Source organism: Echinops telfairi, unplaced genomic scaffold (genome assembly GCF_000313985.2).
Source record: "Echinops telfairi isolate 266 unplaced genomic scaffold, ASM31398v2 ScPeMD7_60;HRSCAF=208, whole genome shotgun sequence".
Taxonomy (NCBI): Eukaryota; Metazoa; Chordata; class Mammalia; order Afrosoricida; family Tenrecidae; genus Echinops; species Echinops telfairi.
In genome coordinates, this window is record NW_022103958.1 from 34,552,979 (window position 1) to 34,563,784 (window position 10,806).

The 10,806-nt window shown below is 51.6% G+C and overlaps 1 protein-coding gene across 1 annotated transcript in view; it reads left to right on the forward strand.

The window, feature by feature from the left end:
- The first annotated feature begins 9,119 nt into the window (after positions 1–9,119).
- The window catches only part of ABCC8 (ATP binding cassette subfamily C member 8), a 101,250-nt gene continuing 99,563 nt past the window's right edge, over positions 9,120–10,806 (forward strand). The window contains exons 1-2 of the mRNA XM_045291142.1: positions 9,120–9,125; positions 10,592–10,790. Coding sequence (XP_045147077.1) covers positions 9,120–9,125; positions 10,592–10,790 — 205 coding nt within the window. The remainder of the gene's footprint in view (positions 9,126–10,591; positions 10,791–10,806) is intronic.

Sequence of the window (10,806 nt, forward strand, 5' to 3'; positions counted from 1 at the left end):
CAGCATGGCCATAGATCCTCGTGAGGCCACCGAACCAGGCTGTAAGAGGGCCTCACCTCTCCATGAAGCCACACCCCGAGAGCCCCCTGGAGGAAAGCGGGGTTGAGGCAGGTGTCTGTAGCACCAATGGGCTAGTGAGGGCAAAGTCAAGGAGAGGTGACTTTCCCAGCATCCCTTGCACTAGCAGCCGAGCTGCCCTTTCCACTGACGCACACAGTGGAAACAGAGTGGAAACCCTAAGACGGCTGGGGACATAAGGCTGCCCTCTGACTTTGAGCAGCCAGCGCTCCACCTACCTCCCTGAAGTTGCTTCCCACAGAGCAGGGCCCTGGGTGTTCCGAGCCAGCTCCCAGCCTCTCCTCTCTGAGTCCAGGAGCCTGAGGCGACAGGACCGAGTTTGTGGGCCCTGTGCCTCAGACACCTGCTGTAGGCCTGTGCAAGGCTGGGAAACTCGTTCCCCTCCATTTCACCCTGTTTCCCAAGCCTGAGATTTGGATAAGAATCTGTTTCCAGAGCTGAAAGTCCTTTTCTCCCCTGTCCCTGCAGTGACCCGTCCCAGCTCCCTGGGGCCCAGGCTGGCCTATGCCTCTGTGGGAACTGGAGGGGAAGACTGGGCCCCCAGGGAGGGCAGGTGGGGCTGGGGCAGGGAGAGGGCAGAGGGCTTGAAGCTGCGCTCCTGCTTTACAGCGGAGGAGCCCACCCCGGAGCCTTCCTAGGAATAAAATGGGTCCTTAAGGTGCTTTGGTAGCACTATAGGCCAAGCATTTCCCTGTTAACCACAAGGTCAGCGGTTCCCACCCTAACTGCTCCCATAGGGATTAACCGTCTCTGAAACTCTGCAGAGCCAGTGAGTCGGCCTGCATTCCCGGCAGTGGGCTTTATGAGGTCCTTGCTATATGCCAGGCACAGAGATTCATTCTAGAGTGATGTTGAGCCCTGTCAAGCAGAGGCTGAAGCAGGTCCTACGGTGTTCCTCATGGAGGAAGAGCGTCATCAAAACACTAAGGGGCATAACTGAGGTTAACATGCGAGTGAGTGGGGGGCAGCGTCAGGATTCCAACCCAGGAATCCATACCATTAGCCGCTGTGCTCCTCCATCCCCTGCATGGATGAGGAAGGAGTGTGTAGAACCTGACTTCAGAAGCACCAGACTCCTGGCTTCTCTTCTCTCTGCCACAGCGTGTCCTTCACTCTGCAGAGTGGACCAGCCAAGCCTTGCTAGGACTCGCCAGGGACTTCCTCACTGTCCTCAGGCAAAGTCTAAAATCCTGAGCCGGCTTTCAGAGCCCGGCATTTTGGGGACCCCCACCATGTCTCTAACCTCATCTCTTGTCAATCACTTCCTCCCCTTCAGCCACGCTGAATTCTTCAGCTTCCTGGACGTGCCATGCTTCACCCCTTTTCTGCGTCTTGCGCCTAGAGTTCATGCTAACCTGATCTCCTCATGAACTTCTATGCATCCTTCAAAGCCCAGGTCAATTATAAAAAGGTGGCAACGGGTCGACGTGAAATAAGAGCTCATTCGGTGTGAGTGTGCTGCTCCCTCGTGGGATAGATGATGTGGGTTGCAAGTGACAGAAACCCACCTCCAAATGACTTTTTAAGTGAAAAAAAAAAAAATTCTCGAGTATTTGATGTCAGGTTTGGCTGGCTCCAGGCACTAGCAACAAAGCCATCGGGGAGTTGTTCTTGCCTGCTCGTCAGCTCCTGGCTCCACCCTCCTGAGGCTGCTTCATTCACCCTTGGGCTCTTCCTCCAGGAGGAGATGCCACCCGGCCTCTAGTTCTCCAGGTGAATCCCCCCCACCCCTCCCCGGGCAGCGTGAGTCCAGCGGGGAGAGCGCATTGTTTCCCGATCCTTGCAGCTAAATTCTGGTGCTTTATTTGGTGTTCGGTCTGTGGGCGTGGACACTCCTGATTGGCCAGGCCTAGGTCCTACGCACCTGCGTGGAGTCCGGGGTCGGAGTGGGCCCTACAACACTACACAGCCTAAGTGAGGGGAGATCAGGGTGATGTTACAAAAGATCCCTCCTCCTTCCTCCTGTGCTTCCTCTTCCTCGGGCTGAGGCCCAGGAACCCAGGCCCCACCTGTGCCCTCTGTGCAGTCTTCACCTGTCCTCTGGACCAGCTGCTGGGGTCCTGAGCCGTGGGAAGAGGGCATCTCCTAAGACCATGGGCTCCCAGGGCTGACCCATCCAGCACGTGATCTGGAAACCTCAGTTCAGCGAGAACTGAGACCCCGGCTCGGGCATGCCCCTTACGCTCTCAGATGGCGCCCCCGGCACAGGAACACGAGTAACAACGGGCTTAGGAAACACGCTTGGCTCTCAAACTAATGATGTTAGCTTTATGTAAAAACTGAGAGATCCTGTGGAGAAACCAGCTCGGGGCCCACGTCCCCGCTCAGGATGGGGCAGCCTAAAGGCGGATTCTGAGATTCTGAGGTCAAGAATTGTCCCTTACTCTGCCTCCATGTGCGCACACTAACACCCTGAGCAGCTGCAGGGGCACTGTCTCCCCTTTGCCATGCCAAAGGAGAGAGCACCATCTCCCAGCGCCTTTGCTTCTCCTAGGAGAGGAACCCCAGCCCCATCTCCGTTGTGTGTGTGTACACGTGCACGCACATACACATGCATGCCGGGTTTATAATACTCATCTTTATTCATTTTATCCTGCATGTACTCACAAGATACTCCAGATCAGATTTCTCATTCATTACCCTGCTAATCATTAATTTAATCCATGGCTAATTGAATAATCAGTATGTAGCCCCCACACCCCAGCCTTAGATGACTCACTGAATCAGCGGGGATTTGTCTTCCTTGTGAGAGGACCCTCTCTGGGGGAGGGCTGGGCAGTGGATCCTCTCCACTCACAGTCACCGGGAGAGCCCTCCCTCTCCTCCAGACTGGACCTGGAGGGAAGTTGCCCCTAGAGGCAGATGGAAACGGAAACCTCTAGACCTGTGGTTCTCAACCTGTGGGTCACGACCCCTCTGGGGGTCGAACGACCCTTTCACGGGGGTCGCCCAATTCACAACAGTAGCAAAATGACAGTGATGAAGTAGCAATGAAAATAATGTTATGGTTGGGGGCGGGGGTCACCACCACATGAGGCACTGTATGAAAGGGTCGCAGCATGAGGAAGGTTGAGAACCACTGCTGTAGGTGGTTCTCAAAGGGTGATCAGAAGATTCAAATGTCCTATGGAGTCACCATGAGTCATAATTGACTGGATGGCAGTGAGCTCTCGGAGATCAAGCCGTCAGCATTTACCCCAAAGCAAGCTGGAAGACAGGAGGGGTGGGGCAGCTAGATCGAGCGTGCAACAGAGTGGAAATAATGGGACTCCTCACACATTGTGAAAACAGCGGCCAATGTCAAAGAACAACTTTTAATCAAACGGTTCACTGGAAATCTACTTTGCTTTGTACACTCTCACCTAAAACACAGTAAAATACATTTTCTAAATGATGTGTCAAAACAGATCAAGAAAATGCATGTCCAATGAAACAATCTAAGTTCATGAGAAAGTCGAATCCCATTTACAAACATCTGAATCCAACTCAGCTTGGCAGACACACATGAGGATGTCTGATGAGAGATCAATGAACAAGTTTTTATTGGGGTTGAACACCTGAGTCTGGATCAAAGCTATGGAAGAGAAGCTTGCAGTTTCCCATGCAGGGAGGTAGGCACTGCTGGTGATGAGGCACCACGGGGCGGTAAATGCAGGGGAACGGAGGGTCCTAAGTGCTGATGGGGGGTGGAGAAGGGAAGGTCAGGGATGTGATCTTCAATTTGGGCCAGCCTGTGGAGCTCTACAGGGCAGGTTTCACAGTGAGAGAGAGAGACAGAGAGAGACATTTGAGCCCAGTGTTGAAAGCTGAACAGCAGGTTGTCAGGTAGCCAGTGAGGGGCCAGCAGCCTCTGGGAAGCCCTGTTTTTAGCTTCCATTGCCCAGTGGCAGGCAGACACAACAGGTGCTTCCTAAGAGCTGCTCTAAGGGCAGAATCAAAGCAGGGTGCAGATGTAACTAGAAACTCCAGAGCACAGAAATCCAGCTCACACTCCACCCCACCACCGCCGCCATCACGGCCAAGGCTGCCTGCACGGCCCCCAACTCCCCTCAGTGCACCCTCATCCCAGCAGCTTGTTGGCTCACTTAGTGCATCTGGAAAAAGTTGTTCCAGCTCCCTGTCCATACACTGGCATCCCTCTCCAATCAAGAGTCTCCAACCCTCCTCCATCTTTATACACTGGGCCCATGTGAGGCTACCTATCTGAGGCCAGACACCCTCCAACTGCTAGTCATCCTTCCGTAATCAACTCTTAAATGAGCCCTGGTGGCTCTGAGGGGTAAGCATTGGACTGCTAACCTCAAAGTCAGTGGGTCAAAACCGTCAGCCTCTCTGAGGGAGAATGAAAAGGCTATGAAGTGCTCCCATTGTGTTAAAGCTTAAATGCGAGCACCCTGGTTTGCAAAGGGCTATGAATGACAGTGACAGCCCAAAACCCATTGCAGAGTCCCCACTTGGATTGAGCCTCCCCTACATGCGTTGGGATCATGAACCAAGGATGTAGATAGTCTTACCCTCAGGCAGAATGCCTTGGAGAGCAGATTGTCAGTGTGTCCTTGATGGAGGTCACCATGCTGGGGATGGTACTGGGGGTGAGATAGTCATGAGTCATGCCCTATCAGATTCACCCTGACTACCTTGCAGAGGCCCTGGACCAATCCTGTAAGCCCTCCTATCTAACAATGTACAAGTTCCAATCATGGTCCCGCTCCTGCTTCTGTAGTCCCACCTCTAACTGTGATGTATTCACCTGCCACCAATCATGTTTTCGTAGCATTTCCTTTGCCCACCCACACCCTTTTTAAAGCTTGGCATCTCAACGAACCCTTGGATGCCATCTGAACCTCATGTTGATGGTCTCCCTCATCCAGATCTTGTGTCTGTGTACATTGTCTTTGCTCTCTTAAAGCTAACTAAATGTTCTCTTTAAATGATATTCAAGTTAGGGTCCCTCTTGTACCCCAAAACATCATGAAGATTTACAAAGCCTCAGAAGCCCTATAGAAGGTCAGTTCGGTTTGGGATCATACCTCAGTATCATTAAATAATCAGTCACGCCTCAGCTCTCCTTTTTTGTCTAATTTTCACAAGAGTTTGTTCAGATCAGAATCCAAAATTCAGGCACATGTGGCCTCTGCTGATATAACTCTTAAGCTTAAGCTGTTGTTTTGAAATTATTATTCTATTGTGGTACATATATATCATGAACTTTGCCACCTTATGTGCAGGACTCAGTGGCATTAATGACATTAGCAATAGTGCACACCCAATGTCACTATCTATTTCCAAAACTTTTTATCATCCCCAACAGGAACTTACCTTTTTGGCTTTTGTGTGTGATACAAGCGCGCGCATGTATCTTGCTTCCTCAGCCTGATACCAACTTCAGAGGACACAGAGTATCTATTACTTTTCCTTAATAGACAGTAATATGGCAGAGAACACACATTCTGTAACTTTGGCATGCGTCAGAATTGCCTGGAGACTTGCTACTATAGACTACTGGATTCCACACCCAATTTCAGAGCAATAAGCATAGGGTGGGAGTCCATGAACTTGCACAGCTAATGTATTCCCCATGCGATGTGATGGTGCAGGGTCACATTTTATGAACCACTGCTACGAAAACAATGTGCCCTAATGCGCAGTGGATGAAGGGCTGGGCTTCTAACGGAAAGGGGAGCGGTGGGAATACAGCAGCCTCTCTGTGGAGAGAAAGATATAATAGTCTGCTTCCAAAAAGACTGCAGCCTTGGGCACCTGGTGGGTGGGGCAGTGCCACTGTATCCTATAGGGTTGCTATGGTCAGGAGCTGCTGGTCATGGAAAACACGCCAGCTGTGGACCCTGGGTTGCTGGCCTGAGCAAGCCCTTTCGTCTTTCAGTTTCCTAACAACACAATAATACTCACTTGCACATTTACAGGGAAATCTAAGGGGCACACTGTGGGTGTTCAGTTAATGCCTGGCAACTAATTGGCTTATTGTCTCAGCTATTAGAGTACCTGTTAAACACTGTATACTGAGCCAAGTCCTTCCACCATCACCACCACCACCACTACCACCACCACCCTCCCACTTTGGGGAATAAGGAGGAGTCTTGGGGGAGTAGTGGTTATGAGCCGGGCTTCTAACCTGATGGTCATCAGTTCAAAACCACCCTCAGCTCCATGAGAGATGAGACTTTCTATTCCCTTAAAGCGTTCAGGCACAGGAACTAACGGGTGCAGTTCCACCTGGTCCTACAGGGTCACTAAGAGTCTGAATCCACTCGATGGCAGTGAGCAGGCTTTTGGTTTGGGAGGGGGATAAGCATCACATCAGCCCCCTCCTGCAGGATCTGCAGCAGAATCTGCTTTCTCCAAGTCCAGTGGAAAAGATATTGTTTCTCGTCAAAATTGACTCTTTCTTCTACATCACATGACTCCAGCTTCTGTCCTTTGCTCAAGCCTCAGCACAGCCCCATCCCAGAATCTTTACCTCCTCGGGGACATGCTGACTGTTCAAGCTACCTTACAATGGAGTATGTTCATCAAGCTGAATAGTTAATGTACACATTTATCTGAAAGTAGCTTTGGACTCTGCTTCAGTTGGAGGCAATTCAGCAGTGTTGCCTTAGAGCAGGTAAATGTCTGGTGGTGGCTGTCTCAAGGGTCTCAAGGCCTCAAGGGTCTCAAGGGTCTCTCTCACCCCTAACCCGGCTCCCCAATCTCTCTCCCTGCCTGCTCTTTCTTTGACCAAGCACAGTGGGGGGGGGGGGCAGTCTCCCTCCTGCCCCACAGACATCACACACCGGGAGCACACAGCAGTCCCCACTATGTACCCACTCAAGAGCGATGATCTCACAGTCAGAACAGTGGGCTTGCGCTGCCACCATGGCTCCCAGGAAAGCGGCTCTCTCCCACCCACCATGCAGTGCTCCCTTCACTCGGATTGCTCCCTCTCTTCTTTTTGCCCCACCCACTGCCCAGCCGACTCCTCTGTTTCTCAGAAGTACACCCACCCCGTTAGGGACTAGGGCTCTGTACCTATCATACTGGATGGCCTTGGTAATTCCAGCTGTCTTCTCTAAGCTGCCTTGTTCTCACTGTGTATAATAATGATTCCACACCTGCCCTAAAGGAAGCTGATGATCAAGTCCAATCATAGGTAACGTGCTTGCGATTAGGTAGGGGAGAAGCATACAGGTCATTTGTCTATGCCCTACCTCACCTGGCCTCAGCCCCAGCCCTGACAGGGGCCCCAGGCCCAGACAGCCATGGCTGCCCTGTGCCTGCTGTCGGGGGCCAGCCTGTGCTAGGGGCATCCTCTAACTGAGGCCTGAGCAAGAGCCTGCTGCACTGTGGCTGGTAGAGGGTGAGGGGTGGGAGGCCATCCAGCACACAGCACAGGGTCCCCCCACAATGCTGCGCCACCTGTGCAGCTCACATGCAATCATCTGCTTGTCTCCGAAGCCAATCGCAGTGGGGTCATTTGTGTGCTGGCTTCACCCATGGAGTGAGCCCCCAGCTCACCAGGCCTCCGGGCACACTCAGGTCCTCCCATCTGGCCCTGACTGGGACCAGGGACAAGGCTGGAGCTTTCCATGGTCTCTAACAGAAAAGGGGAAACAATGAACAGATGCTATGGTTTCCCGAAACCTGTGCCCTGGACCCTGACTCTCGAGCTGACCTGGGTTCCCCCCATATTCCTTCCTCTCTGGGGCAGTTACATAATCTGTCAACTTGCCAAGAGGTGGAATCTAGCCTGTCGATCAGGTCATAGCCAATAATGCCTCTGTGTGGGCATGGCCTTCTCCTGAGGATTCTGGGAACCCGTCTTTCTCCTTGAAGGTAGGGCACACTCTCTGTTTTACATTCCTGTTGACAGGCCACATGGAGACACACTGATGGAGCCAGAGCCCTGGAGCTGGAAGAGCCACATGGAGACCCACGTCAGCACTGATGCTTCCACTGCCACTGGATCCACAAGAGTTTGCACCCGTGGCCTGTGATCTTCCTGCATTTGGCATCATTGCATGTGTTACATGAGTCTGAAGAGGAATTTACACACTGGTTTCGGATATATGGGCTAATGGATTTACGGACTTAATCTAGACTGGGTGGGGATGTTTTCTTAATATATAATTACTCTTTGATATAAAGCTCTTTCTTATACACATGAGTGTCTATGAATTTGTTTCTCTAGTCAATCCAGACTAACACACTCTCAGAGACAGAGAAGCCCCCAACCCTGGTAGCCTCAAGGTCTTTGGCCTTTGAAGCCGGGCTTACCTGCCTTTGATGCTTCCTCTCTCTCTCTCTGCCTTTGATGCTTCCTCTCTCCCTCTCTCTCTCTCTCTCTCTCTCTCTCTCTCTCTCTCTCTCTGCCTTTGATGCTTCCTCTCTCTCTCTCTCTTCTTAAAGCTCATTTTATTGGGGGCTTCTATAACAATCCACACATCAATTGTGTCAAGCATATTTGTATATATATTACCATCATCATTTTCTAAACATTTACTTTCTACTTGAGCTCTTAGTGTCACTTTTCCATTTCTGTATGCATTTGTTAAAAACACAATAAATCAACCAAACTCATTCCCCTGGAGTTAATTACAACTCACAACCCACAACCCGCCTTGAGTCTCTGCACTGGCTTCTCCACATCCCACGGCAGGGACACTACTGTGGCTGCTAATTTCAACTCAGAGTGACCCAAGGTGAGACAGTGGAACTCACTCCGGTGGTGCAATGATTAAGTGCTCTGCTGCTGACCGAAAGGTGGGTGGTCCGAATGAACCCTCCCACTGCCGCTCCACAGAGGAACACCCAGAGATCCACTTTCATGAGGATTCTTATTATTAGGTGTGGTCCAGTGGATTACAATCTAGCGCAACCCACATGACTACGTAGAGCTGCCCTGTGGCGCGGTCCAGGCTGGAGTCTCCATGAGAGCAGATCACGGGGCTTTCTCAGGCTGAGTTGCTGGGTGGGCTTGAACCTTGGCTTTTCAGGTGGCAACCAAAAGTTTAACCATTACACCACCTCGTAGTGATGGCGCCACGATGGGGGTAGGGGGAGCCTCGGTTCTTAAAAACACAGATATTCCTATTACTAAAAAGAAAAACAGCATTGCAGAAATTGTGAAAAAATAGAACTTGCAACTACAAAATAATAGCATTGGGAAAACTGAAAAAGCTTGGTATCAAAACCAAAACAAAAGGGGAAGTATAAAAAAAAAATCCTGAATGAAACAAAAATTGGCTGTGTGACTCTAGGTCTATGGATCTCCGTTGAGTCTCGTTTTCAAAGAACAGGAATGATCCCAACAACAGTAACCAAATGGCTCCAGTGGTAACTAAGGCCTAGTGAGCCCCATCCTAATGGAATAGGAACTTCCTCCTGTGGGCTTGCTTCAAACATACATATTTAATACAGCTGTAATCATAGGATGCACACAATTTTGTTTGCTGCTTTTTCCTCTTGATGTTATCTCATAAGCGTTTTTTCCACTTCCAGCTGTGTGGGCCCAGCTCTCACCCCAACAGTGGCTGCACTCGCCCCAGTTAATTAGCACCTCGTGCTGGACAGTGATTTCCACCACATCTTCAGTCTTTTGGCAGGAAACATCTTTCAGCTTCAGAAAGATTCCCAGAAGTCAGAGGTGATCTGAGGCCTTCAGACCCTGCCTTCCCCATTCAGTTTCCTCATCCCCTTCCGCCCTGTTTCCTGGTGCCTGCTTCTGTCCTCACTCTCCAGGGCCAGGGCCAGAGCCCAGGCTTTGCCTGATCCCATTCCTGAGAGGAGGCTGGGGTTGGGGGCTCAGAAACATCGCAGACCCAAGAAACACCAGGGATGGGGCTCTTGGGCGGAAGGGATCTCTTGGTGCCCCTCTAGCGCCCCCCCCCCCCGCCCCGAGAATATTTTTATTTATATCCCAAACCCCTCAACTCAGAAAGTTCTTAAACCTAACAAAATCCTAGTGTCTCTTTTCCTCATAGAAAACTTTAAACTTTATTAAGCATGAAGAATCTACCCCCAAAAGTGTTGTCTTTGTGGAACGGGAAAGCTGACTTTCAAATTTCCTGAGTTTCTGGAAACCCATCAGTTTGTCGGGTGAAGAACACAGCCCAAGGCGACAACCCCTCATTTGGCACCTCCTCGTTGCCCCGCATCTGTCCCTCTAGCTAGATAGGATTCCAACCTTGCCTCTCTTTCCGCGGGTCAAGCCATTCTACCCATTTGCTGTTGGTGGCTGTAAGGTTATAAAGTACCAGGGGGTGGATCTGAGGAGCTGGATTCTGGGTCTGCTTCCCTGCTTACCAGCAGTGCGTCCTTGGGTCAGTCATGTGACCTCCCTGGGTCTCAGTTTCCTCATCTTAGCAGAGCGCTGGGAAGCCTCATTGGTGGAAGCGCCCAGCGAAATGCCCTTCACTTTTCTGGTTCAGCTTGGCTGGTGGGTTGCGCCACTCAGCTCGCACCAGGACCCTCTGATCTAACTCCATCCACACCCCCATCCCCGCTTTGCCCCCCGCAGGCACCCACCTCTGGCAGTGAAGTCACCCTCGGAGACCACAACCCACCCACGCGGACCTTCCGTCTCTCTTCTGCACCCCCTCCCACCCAGACGCGAGCGTGCCCACCCAGTCTGCTCTCCGATCCGGAGCGCGCGCGCGCCACCGGCACTCACAAAGCGTCCCGGCGCACATCTGGGGCGCGGGCCGCACAGCTGGAACGCGAGACCCGGCGCGG